This window comes from Pteropus vampyrus, unplaced genomic scaffold (assembly GCF_000151845.1).
Source record: "Pteropus vampyrus isolate Shadow unplaced genomic scaffold, Pvam_2.0 Scaffold1100, whole genome shotgun sequence".
Taxonomy (NCBI): Eukaryota; Metazoa; Chordata; class Mammalia; order Chiroptera; family Pteropodidae; genus Pteropus; species Pteropus vampyrus.
In genome coordinates, this window is record NW_011889881.1 from 127,088 (window position 1) to 148,362 (window position 21,275).

General features: G+C 40.7%; 1 protein-coding gene and 1 long non-coding RNA gene across 2 annotated transcripts in view; one reads left to right on the forward strand and one right to left on the reverse strand.

The window, feature by feature from the left end:
* Positions 1 to 947: 947 nt before the first annotated feature.
* LOC111734397 lies at positions 948 to 5,102 on the reverse strand. The gene is made up of 3 exons (XR_002778436.1): positions 4,657 to 5,102; positions 1,222 to 1,296; positions 948 to 1,123 (listed from the first exon to the last, which is right to left on the reverse strand). It is a non-coding gene; the product is annotated as an uncharacterized LOC111734397 (long non-coding RNA).
* Positions 5,103 to 21,275, forward strand: part of ZSCAN21 (zinc finger and SCAN domain containing 21) — a 37,435-nt gene continuing 21,262 nt past the window's right edge. Inside the window, exons 1-6 of the mRNA XM_011386318.2 lie at positions 5,103 to 5,276; positions 11,634 to 12,150; positions 12,559 to 12,712; positions 14,691 to 14,782; positions 15,066 to 15,192; positions 17,378 to 18,196. Coding sequence (XP_011384620.2) covers positions 11,725 to 12,150; positions 12,559 to 12,712; positions 14,691 to 14,782; positions 15,066 to 15,192; positions 17,378 to 18,196 — 1,618 coding nt within the window. The 5' untranslated portion in view covers positions 5,103 to 5,276; positions 11,634 to 11,724. The remainder of the gene's footprint in view (positions 5,277 to 11,633; positions 12,151 to 12,558; positions 12,713 to 14,690; positions 14,783 to 15,065; positions 15,193 to 17,377; positions 18,197 to 21,275) is intronic.

Consider the following 21,275-nt stretch of genomic DNA (forward strand, 5'->3'; position numbering starts at 1 on the left):
ACCTGTGAATATGTTATCTTTCCTGATAAAAAAAAGACTTCACAGATGTGATTAAATGAAAAAATCTCAAGATAGGGAGATTATCCTGGATTGTCTGGAGGGGGGGGCGGGTCTCAGTGTCATCACAAGGGTCCTTATAAGAATGAGGCAGAAGGCTCAGAATCAGAGAGTGAAGACATGAGCATGGAAGTAGAAGTCAGAGAAGGAGGGAGATTTGAAGATGTTACACTACTGGGTCTGAAGACGGAGGCAGGGGCCACAAGCCAAGGAATGCAGATGGCCTACAGAAGATAGAAAAGACAAGAAATAGATTGTCCCTAGAGCCGCCAGAAGAAATGCAACCCCGATGACACCTTGATTTTAGCCATATAAGACCCAATTTTGGACTTCTGATCTCTAGAATTGTAAGAGAATAAATTTGTATTATTTAAACCACTAGATTTATGGTTATTTGTTACAGCAGTAATAGGAAACTAATACAAAAACTAATTAGCCCCAGATAAGAGGCTTCTAGGAAGTAACCTTTGGGAATCTGCTAGGAGGAAAAGTTGGTTGGCAAGCCAATCGCACTGCAGCGATGGCCACCAGCATTCACTGAAACTGCTCTGTCTAGTTTTACTCATTCGTACATGCCCTAAGGAATGTAAGACTGGAACAAGAGGCCATATGAGGCCAGCTCAAGGAGTAAATCTGAGAGGCTTTATCACAAGACTTGTCTGCCAGCCTCTCCTATGGGGTGGGCAATGTCTCAGGAGGTTTCTCAGACCTTTTGTGTAAAAAACCCTGAGGAGGACACATTCCTCCAGTTCTAGACATTCCTGAACCCCTAAAGTGGAGTCAGGTCAGAATCAGGGTGTCACCTCCTCACCACCTATACCCATGATATCCTCACAATCACCTTTGAGGTAGGTAGTACTGCCCCCAATTTGGAAATGAAGAATTGCCATACAAAGTACCACACACTGGAGGGCTTAAACAACAGAAATTTATTGCCTCATAGTTCCAGAGGCTAGAAGTCTAAGACCAAGGTGTTGATGGGGTTGGTTCTCTCTGTGGGCTCTTTCCTTGGCTTGTTGATGGCCAACTTCTTCATGTGTCTCTTCACATCATCTTCCCTCTATGCCTGTGTGTGTCCAAATTTCCTCTTCTTATAAGAACATTAGTTATATTAGATTTGGGCCCACCCCTATTTTAACTATATTACCTCTGTGAAGATCCTACCTCCAAATAAGATCACATTCTGAGGTACTGGGGTCTAGGACTCCAACATATGTTTTTTGGAGGACACAAGTCAACCTATAACAGGAACAAAGGATCAGAGATATTAACTGACTTGCCCAAACTCACAGTGAATTAGTAGTTCAGCAAAGATTTAAACCCCAGTCTGTGTTGCCTTCCATATGCAGCCACCAGACATAGCTGGAAAAAAATTGTGGCTTATGTATTTCACCTTCCAAGCTGGGTTTCTTAATCCCTTGTAGCTTCTGGAAAATGTTTTCCATAGCTTTGGGAAAAAAGAAAGGTTTTTCTATTATCCACCCACCTGTCTCCACCTCGCCCCTCATCATACACACCTGACAGGTGCTTCTCGAAGCCTTTTCTCAGTGAAAGCTACAAAACCACAGTACAAATCAATATTTGAGTAGCACTTATCAAAAGCTTTTCCAGATGTTGGCTTATCCTGTCCTGGACGGTGGAAAGGGAACTGCAATACTGTTCTGCTCATTCTTTTAGAGACCGACTATAGCTGGGAGAGAAAAAGTGATTGGGGAAGGTTACACAATTCAGAAAGTGGTCAACTGGGACCCAGCTAAGGTCTCCTCACCCAGACCCCAGGAGAGCCTTCTGCAGCCTCCTCCCATCCTAGCTGTCCACCTTGCTGGGGAGCACCAGCATTCCTGCAAACAGGGCCAGTGGGCACTCACAGACACCATGATAGTTTGTTCACAGTCATCACCCTTCCCATGGCTTTGAGGGCCACAAAGAGTTGGGATGGTTGGTTGTCTAAGGCAGTGATGCCAAGAATTAAAAACAACTAGCCACATCTGTCAATGTCCTTCACTGAAGGCCTGGTGGACCCATTTCCATGAAGCACAATTTCCTCATGCACTGTGAAGAAAAAGAGTATTTTTTGAAAGGGAAATAATTGCAGCTGTGCTTCCATATTGTTGAGGATCAGCATTCACTTCACAGGCAGATGGCTCTTTGTTTAGGGAAATCTCCTGAGGGAACCTGTTTAAGGGGAGGACCCTTGGCCATGGGGCTCTTTAGACAAGAGGTAGTACACACCACCTACTTGCAAACACGTCTGCTCCCAACTCAGAGGGGGTGTGTGCGTGCACCTGCCCTGTGCAAGAGCACACATGCCCTGTGCAAGTATGCCCACTTGTTTGCTGAGTATCATTTAAAAATAAAGAAATTTCATCTAAAAATCCCATTTCTCTTTTCTCCTTGGAAAAATGAACCTATCTGGTAATTCTGAGTCTACACTCTCCTTGGCAACAATAGCCTAAAGAGCAACTTCCTTGGCCAGGGCATGTGCTCAACAGATGGGCAGCTACCGACTGTCCCACTTCACAGTCAGGTAACAATTAAATTTATCCCAGGCATTGGCTACCTGGCCCCTGTGGGCATTTGGGGGGTGAGGGTGGGGTGGACTGAAGTACATAAAGAGAAATCAACACTCAGTAGAATAAAAGCTCCAAAAAATTGTTAGGATTCTAGAAGAAATGAGATGTAAGGAAGGATCTAGATGAAGCAGAGGACTGGGGGGCCTAGGGGACTAAGCATTAGAAAGTTGGCCAGGGAAAAATTCCTGATGGCTGAGATGGCTGAAAATGCTGAATATTCACTTTAAGGTTGATTCCAATCTTCGCTGTTATAACCTTCCTCATTCAGAAATCGAGGATTAAATCTATTGTACACAACAATCTTGTGTTATGGACCTTTCATAGGTCCAAAAAGTGAAGAAATGGCTGTTCCAAGCCAGGGGGCCCAGAGAAGACAGCAGTGGGCAGTGACACTTAGAAGCAGCAAGAGGAGAAGCTGCAACAGAGATTACCTTGGAGCAGGCTCAAGACTACCTCCCACCCTCTTTTCTAAAAGCAGAGAGTAACCTTCAGAAGAGGAGCGCCACAGAACCCTTAATTCTGCCCTGGGAAACTGGCAACCAGGCCAGAGAATTGTTTATGTGGCTAGGAATATATGCATCGTTTCACTTCGTATTTTGTTGACTCACACATTGATGTAATGTTCCCTACTAGACTGTAAACTTCTTGTAGACCAGTGCAATGTCACTTTTGTATCCTCCAAAATCAAGCATAATCCCTGATATATTTTAAGTGTTAAATGGCTACAAATAAGTAAATAAATTCTGCCGTGACTCTGATGTAATCCAATAAATTAAGCGAGACCAATGGAAGGACATTTGCCACCCTTCTTGTGCAAGTAACTTTGCTGCAGGATGAAGATAAGAATTAAACCTCTTTGGAGAAGCAAAATTTAAGATGTTAATGATACAATATTAAGCATTTTTAAGTAGTACACATGATTTTTACATCAATCACATTGGGCTTTTCCCTGTGGCAAGGAACAAAACCAGACTCTTTTGTTGGCCAGGGGTTCAAAGAACACTCAGGGAAGTAAGGGGACAGAGTACAAAGGCATCTGCAACAAAGTCAAGCAATGCAGAGAATAAACATTGTTTGGGGCCTGAAAATTATTCAAGCTGTCACCTCATTATGCTGTGGGCCCTTATTACTAGGTGACTGGGTTCCCTTCTGTGTAGTCTGCCATGTGGTGTGCTTGTCTTTGTCTCTATAGCTCGGTTTGTTTTTTTCTCTACTCAAGCCTCTGCTCACTCTTGACTTCCATGGCTTCTATTACCTAATGGCTTCTGCTTACTGATTTCTGCTTGCCCCCCAGTTTTCTGCATCTCACATTTAAAATACCCAAGAAAGGGGATCTAATTGCTTTAGTTCCCTACAGTTCCATGAGAACTCTCAGACCAGGCCATGACCATAGTTCCACTGGTCAGCATATAAAGAAACTGTGCTTCCATCAGGTGCCCAAACCTGATCCCATCAGCTTTGGTCCAAAAAGTGATGATACAACATGAAAGTGGCAGGTACTTCAAGCATACCAGACACTTATCTAATACAACTATAGTTTTGAACTATGTTTAAAATAATAAATTAAAATATGTATTAAATACATATGAAAACAGAGAGGAAAGGGATAAATGAAAGCCATCATACGTGGAGGAATTACACGATTATTTTTCTCTATTTTGGAATTTTCATTTAATGATACTGTAATTGCTTTATAGTTTTCAAGTATTTGAAAACTATAACCTCCCCCAAGCAATTTTAGTCATGCAACCAAGCTACTGAGTTCAATTTTTCCATGAACTTGTCTTGGAACAAAGAGCTAAGACACAACCATTAAAGCCCTTGGTTACCCTTGCACATAAAATGAAGCAATTTATCTTGCCAGGTAAAAGTAAAGGCCATAATTATAAGTTGTGAAAACACCTTGAAGGCAAAAGTGTCTTGTTATTACTATGAAAACTCCTTTTAAACTGCTATAATAGCATATACCACATAAACAAAACACAGAACTAACTTGGTTGTGGAAAGCCGTCCTTTGTCTACCCACCAAGTATTTGAAAATATCAGCCACTCAATTGGCAGACATCTCCAGGGCCCAAGAGAAGCAATCACGGCAGTTTTGTGAAACCAGCCACCCGTGACTTCACTTTGATCTTTCTCGGTCTACACCTTTGTTTCAGTTCCTCTGCCACAGACATACAATTACTAAATATTATTATTGCTCGATAATAACTATAATTACAAGGACTACCCAAGATGGAAAAGACAGCAGAAATCGAATTTTCATACGAATTGGCGTATGAGCTGGACAGTCTCGTAAAGCCTGAACCCCCTTCTCGTCGGTCCCCAGTATTAATTCAGGGTGCACAAGCACAGGCCGAGAACCTCAAAGGCGGACGCTTTACCACCTTCCCGACCGCAAGCGCCGGGTCTACGATTCAGAAACTGAGATGCCAAATCCTCCCGCTCTCCTAGAGAGAACCCGGAAGCGCAGCGCAGTCCCGGAAGGTGAGGTGCTGACACACTTCCGGCCTTTGTGACTCATTGTGTCTGTGTGGAGGCGTCGGGAGGGCCTAGGTCCTTGTGCAGCGCCCTTCGGCCGGCCTGAGCCCCAGAGTCAGCTCCCCTTTCTCGCCCAGCGCCCCAAGGCCGCTCCCGGTGCTCACGGTGAGACTTGGGCCGGCCTCTGGGGAGGGCGGGCGGGGCCGCAAGGGGGTGTACGTGAGGGTGGGCTCTGCAGCTGCGGCCCCGGGGTCCCCTCCAGGCAGCCCGGGCGGAGTGTGAAGAAAGTCCCAGTCCCTGTCTCCAGGCCTGGCCGTAGGATGCGCCGTCCCCCCAGGGAGACGTCCCCGCCCCACCCCCGGGTCCATGCGGGGAGGAGGCGAGGGTCTAGTGACTGGGGGTGCTCAGAGACTGGGGGCAGGCGGGCTGTGGGCTCCTTCCGGGCCCCTCGCCCGCAGTGTCATCATCGTCATTTGACGTTTCGCGAGCGAACCGATGACCCTTGTCTGATTTTTCTGCTCTCCCGTCGTCGCCATTTGCTTTGAATCCAGTGAGATTTTTTTCGGGCTCCTTCAGGACCTTGAGGTGGAAAATGAGAAAGGCCGAGAAATGGACATGTTTTGAAGTGCCGCATACGTGTTTCCAGATCACCTGCTTCTCACCCCACCCGTATTCCCTGAGTGGTGATTAAAGAGTATTTGAAGCCTAGTCAGTGGAAAAAGAAGTGTTGCGAACCCACTCTCTCAGCTGTGTGGAATATTATGAAGTCTTTTAGACATGAGCTGTCAGGAAGATTAGATGGACTTTTCGCTTCTGGGTAGTGGCTCCGCTTGACTTGGCAGTGAAGAGTGAAGGGAATTTGTGGAAATTGCACCGGGCCATTAGGAGACTGAGTGACCTTGGATAAGAAAGATTTCACCAACTCTCGCTTTTGTTTTGTCATCAATAAAATTAACTAGGTTTTCTCAAAAGGTCCTTCCAACTTAGAAATTATTTAATTTAGTCTCTGTAATTGAAAAAGTCAGCTACAGTTTACCCTGACGCTACTACCTCCCTGCCCTCCCTTTCTTGCAATGCCTTTCCTACAAAATAAGATACTTTCGTTATAGAGTGGCTGTTACATGGCCTGGGACCAAAGAAAGCATTTATTGTACAGGCCAGTGATAGGCGGTTTGGAGGTGGTCACTAAATACTTGTTGAATTGAATTGTGGAGAATTTATTGTAAACCAATGAACAAAGCACTGCTGGCTGAATGAAAATAGCTTTATTACATAGGGAACCATAATGATTATTTGCCCCAGAATGTTCCTCCAAGTTTGTATTGACTCTGAATTACTGTGCAAGATTTTTGTTCATTATTTCAGGCAGTTTTCACCAATCTTAAAATACAAACAGGGAAGCTAGCTGCTTGATACCATAGTCTTTTACTTATTCCCTATTTGATCTATGCATTTAAATTTTTTATGCCTTTATATTGCATCTAAATACACATTAGTGTTAAATCTTACTTTTTCATTTTGAGATAGCAATATTCTTTGTGTAGCTAGCTGTTTTTAAAGGTAGCTTTTTTATATTTTAAAATGGGTTATAGCTTTGTTCAAAAATTGGCTGGGGAGGGGAGTGTTTAAACTTTGAAGACTGCACCCTGGGAAGGATAATGGCTTGTTTAGAAAATAGCATTTAGAATACGCTGAGCTTGTAATTCCAAGCCCTTTTGTAAAAAAATTGTTCATATTTATTCTTGGTGAGAACCAGTTGTTGGGAGTTATCTTATCTAATTCAGCTGAGAGGCACCCAGAGGTAGTGTTCTGCTCCTCTGCATTCTTTCCTCTCCCCAAGTTTGACAGATAAAGATACTGAGTGCCAGAGAGGTTAAATAACTCACTCAGGGATGTGCAACTTATTTGTGGGAAACTAGAATTCAGATGTTCCAACCTGTACTGCTTTCATTATTGCAGGATTTCTCCTATTGCTTAATCTTTTAAGCAGGCTGAAAATTGGAAAGTACAGTATCATCTCTTAAATTTATTGAAAAAATTAAAATACTTCTCTAGTGCCTACTAAATGGCAGACACTCTTTTTAAGTGCTTTACGGATGTTAACAGTTGTAATCCTTACAACTGTGAGGCAAATACTGTTTTTATCCCCATTGTACAGATGAGGAACATGCAGAAAGAAATTAATTTGCCTAAAATCGTCAGCCGATAAGTGGTGGGACAGCTTAATGAAACTTCCAAGTAACCAATTTGAGGGCAACATTGAATGATGTCTGAATGGGCAAAAAATAGTAACATTGTAAATTCAGTCAAGTATTTTTTAAAAACTAATGCTTGCAAGGAATCAAACTAAGTGGTCTAAGTACAAAGAAGCATACCCTTAACCATAGTCCAGTTGAGGAGGGAAGGCATGAAAAATTAAATTACAAGAAAGAAAAACAGCATGAGAACTTCCATAGCAGATGCTTGGTGGAGACCATTAGGGCCAGAGGTTTGGAGAGAGGAGAAAAGCTGTGTGCTCACATTATCTGGGAAACCTAAAATAAAACCCAGCCCTGCAACTTCTGTTGTGACTTTTCTCTCATCCAGAGTAGAAGCAGGGAAATGTTGGGGATGGAGGAGAGGACCTGTTGAAATTAAGGGAAGAGGGAAGGTGCCCATGCCCTTGTCTCTGTCCCTTGAGGTCTCATTTCCAGAGTCTCTTCCTATTAAGTCCCATTGACCCAAAGAGTATCCTACTCTTTAAAACTCTGACCTAGGTTTGGGCACAAATCAAGAATCCTTTCCTTTATTCTCCTTAATATAGCTGAGACAGGATAGAATTTTCATAAAAATAGTCTTCTGATGCTAGGCTAGTTACTGCACTAGTTCTGCTTAGTTATCCTGATTGAAGATCCCACTGGGCTGATTGTAGATTATTCCCTGCTTGCATCTCCTGCTGTGTCTCCTTAGTCACACAGCTCTCTAGTGAAAATTATGGATGGCAAATGAGGCCTATTCCTATTCCTGAGTGGTCATCCTTCATAGGCCTTCCTCTTAGAATCTGTGTATACAAAAACCCTTTCTTACCCCACATGTTGGGACAGAGTGAGTTTGACATGATGGTTAGAGCTTGAACTGAGGAGTCCTACAGACCTAGTTTCAAATCCTGGCTCTACCGTTTAATTGCTTGTGACCTTGGGTATGTTGTTTAACGTCCGTAAACCTTAGTTTTGTCATTATAAATTGTGATAATTGTACCTACCTCTTAAGATTGTTGTGTAAACATTGGCTCTTACTATATCATGCCTACTAGAGGCTTCTTGAATTGAACAGCAGTGAGGGGCAAGTGGCCTTTTGCATTTCAGCTTAGCTCTGATGGGTAAGTAGGCATTGAGTATGATGTGAGGAAAGGATGGCAATCAAAATACAAAGCATATTTATGAAATACCGCATAGACTCATTTTGCTGGATGGAAAAGATTCATGCAGGGGAGAGGGAGAATTATGAGAAATGAAGGGTGAGGGGAAACTGGGACTGAGTACTGGAGGGTGTTGGCACTAGACTAGGCAGGAGATACGGAGATACTGAGTACTGGAGGGTGTTGGCACTAGACTAGGCAGGAGATACGAAGCTTCATTTAGGGTAGTGAAAATAATTGTGGGACATATATATAGCAGGAAAAGACAGTCTTTCTTTTGACTTTTCAGAAGAAAAAAATAAACTAAGGCCGACAGGAATTATTTAGCCTTCAGTTGAGTTAAGATAACCAAAGGGATGATCTCTTGGACTACCTACTCCCTGCCTTTTTCTGCAGAGGTCCTGGCTGTTCTGATGGCCCCAGCTCCAGGGGTCCTTTTCCTACAAGCTACCTTGTTGACGCATCAGTTACTTCTCAGGGCTCCTCTAGCGCTCCTGTTGAAACCTTCTTAGAACTTTTGGGACATTCTGCTTTATACTTTAATTATTTGTGTAAAAATAGGAATGGGCTTCTCATCTTTATTCCAGTCAGTCTAGCGGGAAACCTTGCATGTTATAGATATGTAGAAATGTTTAGGAAATGGAAGGAGGGTGGGATACGAAACAAGTCTGAAGGAATCAATGGGAAGAGCTAGAAGATGGTTTGCAATAGGACTTTTACCAGTTTAAAGTCATTGGTGAAATGACTTAATTCCCTCATCCTCTTTACTTTTATGTAAAAGCATTTTTGAATGTAGCATTCTTTATTATTATAGGCTGCTATTTTAATAAGATTCTTGTTTTTCATTAAGGAAAAAAAATGATATAGAAAAACTAATCCTGTGATAAATCTCAGATTGAAATCATATTCTTTGTGATTAAAAGTCATCTCCAAACTTTTATGGTCACATATTCCTATCAGTAAAAATTATTTATAAAAATTACATAAATGTTTTATACCAACATTTTGTATAATAGAACAAAAAGTACATTAAAAGACATTAAATTGTACTATTAAAATTAACTTTTATACTTTAAATGTACATGATCCCTTTGCCACCAAAATTACTAATGATTTTTTAATGAGAGCCATAGATTAAAAATGCTTTGCTAAAACTCTTGGCCTAACTCATTGTGATACAGTAATTGAATGCTGTCTCTAAAACTTATATTTGATGCTTAATATTGATGGTTGTAAAGGTGAAAAAGATGCTTCACAAAGATTTGTCAATTCAGATGGAGGAAATACATCATTGACTCTGTTTAGTAACTCACGATTGGTCCTGTCCGCCAATTAGATTTTTGTGGTTGAAATCCAAGAGATCACCCCTTTGGCCAGCTTAACCCAACTGGAATGCTTTTCCATTTTCCATGACCTTAAATCACCTGTTCTTACAAACTAATCAAAAAGTATTTTAGATTTTTTAACAAACAGGCTTAAGACCCACTAAATTCTTTGGGAGATTTTAAACAGATTAAAAAATATTTCCAAGGTTTTTAAATGTGTAGGTAATAAGGATACTTAGTCATTTTTGGCAGTTAAAATAACAGTAGAAGTATTTCCCAGCATACATCTGTTCTCATAATAGTTCTTTCCTCACACTCCTTTTTTTTTTTTAAAGCAGCTACTTTCTCACTTATTGGTTGACTTCTTGTTTGATTTAGATCAACATTGGTTTTTGCCTCCTAATCTAGCTGAGTAAAACCTTGCTCTAGATAGAAACTTCAGCTGTGTCATTTTCTTGTTCATGTGTGTTTGCGTCATTAGTATTTCCTGTAATTGTAGTTTCTCTGCAAGAATCTTTAAAGCTACTTGTCTTCTTTTTTTGAGATATAATTGACATATAACATTAGTTTCGGGTGTACCACATAATGATTTGATATTTATATACATTGTGAAATGATCACCACGATAAAGCTAGTTAACATCTGTCACCATAGTTAAAAATATTTTTCTTGTGATGAGAATTTTTAAGATCTACTCTCAGCAACTTTCAAATATACAATACAATATTATTAACTATAGTCACCATGCTGTGCATTACATCCAGGACTTACTTATTTTATAACTGGAAGTTTGTATCATTTGACGTCCTTCACTCACTTCACCTACTTCCTGTTCCCCCGTGCTTGTCTCTTATGAAGGCAAGATTATTCAGAGCCAGATAAAATGATCCATTATTTCATATAACTGGTCTCATAAACCAGGAAACATCACAATACCTAAAAATGAACAAGTGAATGAGGGTACCTTGGCAGCCCTCTGTGTGAGTGAACAGGGGCTCCTGCTCTTCCCTTTAGACTTAGCGAGGCATCTGTAAAAATAATAGAAATAGCTAGATAGTAGATTAGTAAGTCTGGGGCTTCAAATTTACTCCACTAGGTAGGTAGCCATTTGCTCTAAGCAAATAAGTTATCTAAGCCTCAGTCATGTCATCTATAAAATGGTACTAATGTCTACGGCTATGCTACCCTGAACAAGCCCGATCCCGTCTGATCTCAGAAGCTAAGCAGGGTCGGGCCTGGTTAGTACTTGGATGAGAGATCACCTGTTTATTAAAGGAAGGAAGGAAAGGTCCTTGCAATCTGTGAGGTCAACCAAGGATTGCCTTGCCTAAAAAAAAAAAAAAAAAAAAAACTAGCAGTTGTGCCAATCTGCTGTAGTTATTATAGGAGGAAATAAGTGTGTGTGTACTGCTAGAAGCCTGTTGCTTGCACCCAGCTAACATTCAGCCATCACTGTAAGGCATCGTGTCATAACCTATTGTCATCCTGGAGGTAAGGTGCTCAGACTCAGGCGAACACACTCTAAGGGTGGAATTCCCGCATTGGAGGTTTCTGTTTGCAAACCGTAATGTGCAAAGTGACAGTGTAAACTGTACAGCTCTGAGGGTTTGTTTTTTTTAAAAAACTATTCAGAGTTTTTTAACTATTCAACTATTTTTTAACTTTTTAACTATTTAACTATTTTTTTTAACTATTCAGAGTTTTTTAACTATTCCTAGTGCCTTGGTGTATAGCCTTGTACAAAGTGTTAGCACCGTTAACTTTTCATAAAAGTACTAATAACTTTTTTTAATACTTCAGGAATAGTACAGAAACAGATACAGAAAACATCTCCTAGAACAGAAAGGAGAGCACAGGCCCTATTTGGATCAAGTCAGTTCCCTGAACCTGAATGATGACTGCTGAATCAAGGGAAGCCACGGGTCTGTCCCCACAGGCTGCCCAGGAGAAAGACGGTATTGTAATAGTAAAGGTAGAAGAGGAAGATGAAGAAGACCACATGTGGGGGCAGGATTCCAGCCTGCAGGAGACTCCTCCTCCTGACCCAGAGATCTTCCGCCAACGTTTCAGGCACTTCTGTTATCAGAACACTTTTGGGCCTCGAGAGGCTCTCAGTCGACTGAAGGAACTTTGTCATCAGTGGTTACGACCAGAGATAAACACGAAGGAGCAGATCCTAGAGCTGCTGGTGCTGGAGCAGTTCCTTTCCATCTTGCCCAAGGAGCTCCAAGTCTGGCTTCAGGAATACCGTCCTGATAGTGGGGAGGAGGCCGTGACCCTTCTAGAAGATTTGGAGCTTGATTTATCAGGACAGCAGGTAAGAAGAGGTGAAACCTGTTATGTGTGGGTAGCACGTGGACTTTGAGACTGGAGCAAAGAGAAAGTTACTGATTTAAAGCTCATATTAATAGTCTTAGTATTAGTAGTTTAGTATTAGACTGGCATTAGTAGCATTAGTATTAATATATAAGCTACTATATATATAGTATATAATAGCTATATATGTATATATAATATTACACATATAATAAACTACCAATATATAAGCTACTATTAATACAAACTAGTATTAGTAGTCAATGGTGGTTATTCCCCTTGCTTTGCTTGGATATTAAAAAGTATCATGGCCTTCTCCCACCTGCATCCACTGGTATACTTAAGGTCTTTTCCTTTAAAGTCCTGTTTAAAAGTGATTTACCCACAAACCCAACCTGTTTGTTCTCAGGTCCCAGGTCAAGTTCATGGACCTGAGATGCTCGCAAGGGGGATGGTGCCTCTGGATCCAATACAGGAGTCCTCGAGCTTTGATGTTCATCATGAGGCCACCCAGTCCCATTTCAAGCAATCATCTCGGAAACCCCGCCTCTTACAATCACGGGGTAAGAAGCAAGGTTTCTTGGGATAGGAAACAAACTATCAAGATGGGTGTGCCCTCTCTCTGTTGCTAAGTGCCTGTAATAAAGAAGCATGTTTGTTTCTATTGTCATACATTATTGTCATTATTTTTAAATATTAGGGGAAATATAACTTATACACCAATGTCAGGAGTTAAATAATGTTACTAAGGAAGTAAATGAAATGTGTATAATGAACTTGGAAGGACTTTACATTGTTTATTGAATTGTTTGCATTCTGGATGTCTTAACAGATTTTTTTTTTACAGGAAAGTGCTGGGAAGAGACAATATATTTCCAGCTTGAGTTTTGAAACATATTATAATATGTCATAAATCACCTTATAAAGGATCATTTTAAAAGTTCATTTTATTTAAAATGTATAAAAAGATTGTGTAACATCACTTTTTTTCTAGGTTACTCTCAGAATTTTCAAAGAATGAGAAAGGATGGAAAAATTTTATTTTTGGTTGAGAAACGAGGGAAAAATCATTTCAGAGTCATAAATAATCAGTTTGATTATTTTTCCTTTTGGGGAAATATTAATACTGAATTTTAAATCAAAATATTGCATAGAAATCAGCAAAAACAATAACATTCTAAAAGTATAGTTGTTCAAAAATAGTTTTTAAAGGCACATTTTTTTAACCAATGTGTTTATTTGTGATGACATTTAAGGTATGAATATCAGAGCTTACGGAAGCATTCTCTTCTGTGGATTCTGGAGGATAGTCAGCTATCATATGCTGGAGAATTTTGTGGAAACCAATGCACTGTGATGTTTAACCCACCATTGACCACATTGTCCCAGTTATGACTTTCTCAGGCTTATAATGTCTCCACACTCTACAAGGAGTGAAGTCAGGAAATTGAAGAGGCTATTTATGATTTAAAGTGCCAGATTAGAGCTTCAGGTTGCCATAGTAACCGTTTTAGAGACCCTGGTACATATAATTATTACTTAGCAAATAGTTCTTCAAACAGTTGAGGCATATGCCTTTATTCTCAATTTCTTCTTCATGCTATTCATCTTCCAGAGTGTTTCCTAACTCTTGGAAGGTTAAAGTGCTTTTGCTTATCTTATTTTTGTACCATCTGAAATAGCTACAAGTCTAGTAATTCAGGTTCAAATTTATTTCTCTAATATCTTTGCAGCTCAGTAACATCTGTAACATTTCCAGATCTAATATTACTTGGCAAAGGGGGATTTTAATTTTACAGTTTAAAATTTTTCTAATTGTTCTTACCCATTGCATTTAGTTTGATCATATGATACATTATAAATAACTTTTATTAGATGAGTGTCAGCCCATACCTTTATACTTATAAATGTCTCATTAACATTTGAACCATGTATACATTTTATCAAAAAACTGGATAAGTGAGGGAGAAAAGTAGAGGGACAAAAAACGACAAAACTTAACCCAGAAGTAAGAAGACCCCCCTTTCTATCTTGTGTTTCAAGATATTACTACTAAAGATTTTTAAACCTCTGTTGGATTTTTCACAAATAAATGGAATTCTGATGTCCTGGTACTTGTTCCTTGGACTAGAGGAAATTAAACTTTGAGCCAGGCTTGAATCACGGGCTGAGTGTTACCCACTTATGTAACTGAGAGTAGGAACCTGGATTCTAGATCTGGCTCTGCCATCCTAAACCGTGTGACATTAGACAAGTCATTTGCCCTTTCAGGTCTTCAGTTTCCCCTTCTTTAAAACAAAGGGATTAGACCAAGCGATTTTAAGGACTTATTTTTATGACTCCTTGTGACTCCTGCTTAAGAATAGAAGTCTTAGAAAAATAGAGATCACTTTTTTATATATTTATATTCTCTCTAGTTCTCTATTCTGTAGTTAAACATTGAACATGGTGGTGCAGGAAAAAGAGTGTCCCTGGGCCCTTCTTTGATGGGAGGCCCAAAGCAGAGCTGGTTTAACTCACAGCCCCTTTCTCCTCCCTCAGCTCTCCCTGCCACCCATGTTCCTGCCCCTCATCACGAGGGGAGTCCCAGAGACCAGGCGATGGCATCTGCACTATTCACAGCAGATTCCCAGGTGAGCTGTGGGCCCCTCTGCCCTCCTGAGTCCCTCGTACCTGCCTTTCTTCCTGGAGCTCTTTTAGCAGTCTCCACCCAGGACACTCACTCTTGATATCCCTGCCCACAGAATAGCCCCAACCACCCACCCACCCCAATCCACCAGAGCCTGGCATGGTCACTGTTTCTTTCCCAGCATCCTGTAGGTTTGCAGTCACCTCTGTCCCTAACTCCAGGTTTGGGCAGTGGGTTTGTCCCTGAGCTTTGGGAAAACTGAGTGTGGGGATCTCATATTATTTCAGGCAATGGTGAAGATCGAGGACATGGCCGTGTCTCTCATCCTGGAGGAATGGGGATGTCAGAACCTGGCTCGGAGGAATCTCAGTAGGGACAACAGGCAGGAGAATTATGGGAACGTGTTTTCCCAGGGTAAGACTGATGCAGGATTATTGTCTGATAAGATTGTTTTGACTCTTTTTTTGTTGTTGTTAGTTTTCAGATCTCTGATGTGTTTAGTTGAGTGTTGACAGGATTTAGAGACTACTGAGCCCCTTTCCTCAGACCAGATAGAAAATGAGAAAATTTGTGTTCATGTAACCCCAAAAGCCTGGGGCTGTGACTCACTTATTCCACGTGGGTTTTTTACCTCTAGATAGTTTTTGCTGTTTGAAATCAGAAATACTCTTGTAGTCTGAGTCCTCATCTCTTCCACTATTCCATTACCTGGGAGGATTCTGCTCCACCTGTCGTAGGTTACGATTTAGGTGCCTCTGGTGGGGAGTATCTGTATTTCCTAGTGTAGAGGACCAGATGAGAATTGATCATCGATCTAATCCTAACCTGATACCACATTCCTGAACCTACCAAGCAAGCATCCGTCCGTGGGCTGTCTTCTTCCATCCTCTGAGTGCCGCTCTGTGACAGCTTTGCATAATTCTATGAACTTGCACCTGTACCTCTCATGTTCAAGATTTCCAATTTCCAAACTTACTAGTAATCTGTGAAGAGCTCTGGTTCCTGGGTGTGTAGTAAAAACAAATCCTAAGAGGCAAAAATCAGATAAAACAGAGTGACACAGTTGACAAACATTCCCATTTGTCTCTGGTAGATCTCAACCTCTGGGAGACAGTACTGCAAAGAAGCTCTGAACTAAGTCTTGTCATAGGAGAGTTCACAGTGAGGCTTCTGCCTGGGGAGGGCAGCGGGATGGCAAATGAAGGAAGACTTCATGAAGAAAGGATGTTCTAAAGAAATGTCAGGTTTTGTTTTGAACCATTGAGATAACTGGGGTTTATGGTTTCTTGATACTTGCTCTTTGGACTAGATGAAAATTAAGCCAAGGAACTGATCTGTGTTTATGAGCTGGGTATTACATACTCCATAACGGAAAAAAAAATTGGGAACAGCCTGAGAACTATCCAGATAGTGAAGGACCTTGACTATCTGGAATTCAAAAAAAGTAGACCAATTTCCTCTTTTTTAAGATCGGTTCAGTATTTATGACGATTTCATCAGTAATGTCAGGGGTTAGATGTTGTTCAGCTCCCTCGGGAGTTACATTCAGCGGGCTGTTTGGCATACTGCAGACCTTCTTGGACAGGTTTCTTAAGGCCAGATAAGTAAAAAGTAGAGTTGGGATATTTGGGGGGTTTTTTCCTAGATAAATGTAAACACATATCAAATAGTATATGTTCATTGAACAAGTTTTAATCTGTACTTAAAAACAAAGTGACTGTTGCAGTCCATATAGAAATATAGTTCAGTGTTTTAATATGCTGAATGTTAAAATGAGAAGATAAGTTCTGCATTTGTAAAATTTTGTTTTCTTCTAGTATTTCCTTCACGGACTATCTCTGGGATTGTTTTCAGGGTTTTTTTTTTTGTCTTCAGTTATTCTTAGTTGGTTTTCATTGAAAGTATTATTTATGTTTACTAATGCCTTAACCAACTTCTTTACCCTCTCCTCATTTCTGTTGAGCATTGTCAGCCTTATGCTGCTCTCCCTACTAGAAAGAAACTATTTTTTGTGTCTGAAGGGCCACATAACCTGCCAAGTTCAGAGCTGCATGTTTTGCCCATGAACCATCTCATTGATAAAAATCTCACAGAATGGAGTTTTCGCTTTTTCTTTATTAACTATATTCCTTTATTTCTGCTAATGCCACTTACCATTTTCTAGGAAAGATCTGCCCATTCTCTATTTAAGCTCATAAATATATTAGAAATGGAACCTGATTTTCTAAATGTATATTTGTTCCTTCGAATTAATTATTGGGTGACCAAATAATAAAACTGAATTCTGACCACTTATGTTCCTTAATTCTTCATCCCTTCCCTCCTTAACTGGTTCTGTTTCCTCTGCTCATCCCCTACTGTGCGTTTGTTCATTCCCATCCTCTCTGCACACTCCTTCTGTTGCCCTTTCCACTCTTTGCCTGCTCTCTTATTTCCCAACTGTATTCCCTGTTTTCTCTATTTTTTCCCTTATTTTATCGATTAATATTGTGAAGTTATTTTGCAGGCATGTGGGAGCTTTCTGGAAAACAGTGTTACTTGATTAACATATAGATTGAAAAGTAAAAGGTACTATTTGTATTTTTATTTATTATGTTAGGCTGTGAAAACAGGAATGAGAATGAGGAGTCAACCTCCAAGGCTGAAATCGCAGAAGACTCAACATCACATGCGGAGACAAGAGGAAGAATTCAGAAAGATTTTGGAGAAAAACGTGAACAGCAGAGTAGAACAGCAGAAAGGCAGCAAAGAAATCCTGAGGAGAAAACCGGAAGAGAAAAGAGAGATTCGGGGCCAGCTACAGTCAAGGAAAAAAAACCCACCACGGGAGAGAGAGGTCCCAGGGAGAAAGGTAAAGGATTGGGAAGAAGCTTCAGTCTGAGTTCCAACTTTAACACCCCTGAAGAAGTTCCGACAGGAACAAAGTCTCATAGATGCGATGAATGTGGTAAATGCTTCACAAGGAGTTCAAGCCTTATTCGCCATAAAATCATCCACACTGGAGAAAAGCCCTATGAATGTAGTGAGTGTGGGAAAGCCTTCAGTCTGAACTCAAACCTTGTCCTGCATCAGAGAATCCACACAGGAGAAAAACCTCATGAATGTAATGAGTGCGGCAAAGCCTTCAGTCATAGTTCAAATCTCATTCTGCATCAGCGAATCCACTCTGGAGAGAAACCTTATGAATGTAATGAGTGTGGAAAGGCCTTCAGCCAGAGCTCAGACCTTACAAAACATCAGAGAATCCACACAGGGGAGAAACCCTATGAATGTAGTGAATGTGGAAAAGCTTTCAACCGAAACTCATACCTTATTTTGCATCGGCGAATTCACACCCGCGAAAAGCCCTATAAGTGCACCAAGTGCGGCAAGGCCTTCACCCGGAGCTCAACCCTCACTCTGCACCACAGAATCCATACCAGAGAGCGAGCCTCCGAGTACAGTCCAGCCTCCCTTGATGCGTTTGGAGCATTCCTGAAAAGCTGTGTGTAAAGTGAGAATTTGTCAACAAGCCATTTCCCCTTTTGTTTCCAAAATTATTTCAGAAAAGTGTGCCCATGAAAGGGAAAAAAACATCCTCAACAGATTTTTAAAAATCACACTTAAGGATCCTTATAGTTAGATGAGCAGTGTTCTGCCTTTGCATAGTCTGTGGGCATGTAGTTCTTCCCCACAGTCCCTGCAGGGAAAAGCTAGTCCTGTGGATAAGCCACATGGAATTTCCACATGAGTAAAAGCACACACACAGTAATTGTCAAGCTTTTCGGTAATGAGGATACCTTTAAGGTGCTCTTGGACTCTCAGCAACCACAATATAGAATTGAAAGATTAAGATTGGCTCCATGAAAATGATAACTGAGGTTAAAAGCTGCTTGCTGCAAACAAGCCCTGCTTGGCTAACATCTTGCTGTACCTTATTTCTCAAAAAAGAAGTATGGTTAAAAACTACATTGGGACATGCTGCTCAAACTAGTTATATATACAATACATTATATATATGACACTGGTAGCCTACCAAAGCTATAGAAATCTAGGACTGTGCTGATCAGTATCAAACCAAAGATTTCTATCTCTTCCTAAAGAGAGGGTTTGTGCACCAGTCTACAGTTCCAAAGGACTGCCACAAATGTAGATTGCTTTATCCTCATCGCTGAGATAAATTCTACTGAAATGGCAACAGGGATTCAAAACACATCTCCCTTCTGGAAGAAATCCCTAAAGCACTATCACACCCCTAAATGCATTTCTCCACAAGTTAGCACTTAATTACATATTGTCTTTTAATCCTTCATTGTTTTGTGTATGAAAGTCTTCATTCCCCTCCGCCCCCAAAGAGATGCTTTGATCACCAAGGGATATTTTTCTATCTCTCACAGCACTGGACACAGTGTTGAACACATAAGAGGCACTCATTATGACTGACTTCTAACAGGACTTTTACATTTATGCTAAAGCCCTGTGAATCATGAGTACCTGAAATATGGTAGCCTGGCCCAAATTTTGAAGAGGACCTTTAGAGCCTGAGGCATGCTAAAGCTCTAGGGTCTGATTCTATTTTAGTCCTAAATAGAAAAGAAAGATGCTGGTTAGCCACCTGCATAGACTTTTTCTAAACACGGATCAGTGAATAAATACCATGAAGTGTCAGAAATGACTCTGTTGTCATCTTAAAAATACAAAAACTTTAATAAGGCCATTTTTCGACATCTTTCTATGGCAAAGATCTTAGCCAGAATTCTCTTCAGTCAACTGCTGAACAACACAATGATTTGGGCACTTTCTGAATCATTTGTAACTTAATATAGTTCAGAAGATGTAATTTTTATTGCTTTTCAGAAAAAAGAAAGTTGTAGGGAGTGTTTTTTCCCCCACACTTTGCAGAAACTCCACAAAAGCATATGACATTAGCTGGCAGTTACTAAATGTGTTGCTCTGAGAAGTTCACCAATGTGCTAAGATTTGGTTGGTTGTATCATAGTCATACTGCACAGTGTCTTTTCTCTCTCATCACAGAGGTGAGGTTATGAAACTTTGATCTTTTCCATCATCTGTGCAGGAGGATGCAATTGGCTGCTGGGAAGCTATTAGAAAGACTTTTCAGATAAACAGACATGAGACCCAGGTATCGTGGGCTACATAGGTAGTCATCTGGGACTCAGGGATGACTGTGCTCATGAGAGCATGCACCTGATTGTCCTGATTGTGGACAGCTCTGTAAGAACTTAGACGCATAGACTACAAACACCTGAAGACTAACCCCAGAACAGAACCCCACATAGAGTTTGAGATTTCCCGTCAAGAAACAGAACTAAAGCTGTCATCATTTTGATCCCTAACCAACAACTCAAGCCCATGGCTTTATGGGGAGCCAGTCAGATGGGAGCAGCTGTGGTCTCAGCTCCAGACCAAACTAAAATTCTGGACAGCAGTAATTCTTTGGCCTCTCCATAAGTTGGACCAACCACAGCTTCCCTGTTGTTTCTAAGTCGTTTCATCAGTGTTGCCTGGAGAAGGAAACTCCAAGGAAGTCAGCTGGTAACCAGAATATTTCTGTCCATCCAATTTGAGAAAAACAAATGATACTCCAGAAGAGTATACCTAAGTAACATTTTATAGTAAAGTGAAGGTGGAAGAAATGCTTTCGGGATTTTCTTCAAAGAGTGAGCCACAGTGATGGTTGTCTGGTAAACTGCCAGTGCTTTTGAGCAAAGACTTGTTGCTGGGAAGCAACAAAGCAGTGAGGTGCTTAACTCCAGGCACTGATCAAAGCACTGACTGTTCTTAAGAGGAAAAGAACTTTGGTTGGTTCCACATTGGCTTTTTTAACCACAACCACATGCTGATGTAATTCAGCCATTTTTTTAAATGCAAGTTAACTATAATCTGTGCCCCCACATTTAATTCCCATTTTTCTGGGACGTCGTACTGACTGTGGGATAGCCACTGCGATTGCCTCAGATCTTCAGCAGATGCACTCCTTGAAGCAGCTATTTGAAGATACATTTTCTGAAGAAAACAGGCTACAGCTGTTGAATTAAAACCATTTGCATTGCATTTATCAGCTGCTCAGTGCAAAGTGTAATTAGGTCATGGTCAAAAAGGTTTACAACATCTAATTAGTGCTCAGGGTAGTCATTCAAACATTCTTGCCTGGCTGAAGTCTGCTAACTTTAAATACACTATAGTTAACCAGTAGTATGTTAGTTGACCTAATGGAAGTTTTCAAAAGGTTTTTTAAAATAACCTTAACCTTGCTGGGAAGAAAAGTAAAATTCTTTTAAGTTGTGTGGTATTTGTCCCTAATCCAGCCTGGCAGGCAAGGCGAAAGCCTAGGAATAAAGATGCATGAGTCATCTTGATATGTAAGGCACTTAGTATTTTATTAAAGGCGTAAAAGTGAAACTGCTAAATATGTACAGAGAGGTCAGTGTGTTTGATAGGTGAGAATCCACATCTTATGTACATCAGAACATTCCAGAAGAGAACATCTTGAATGT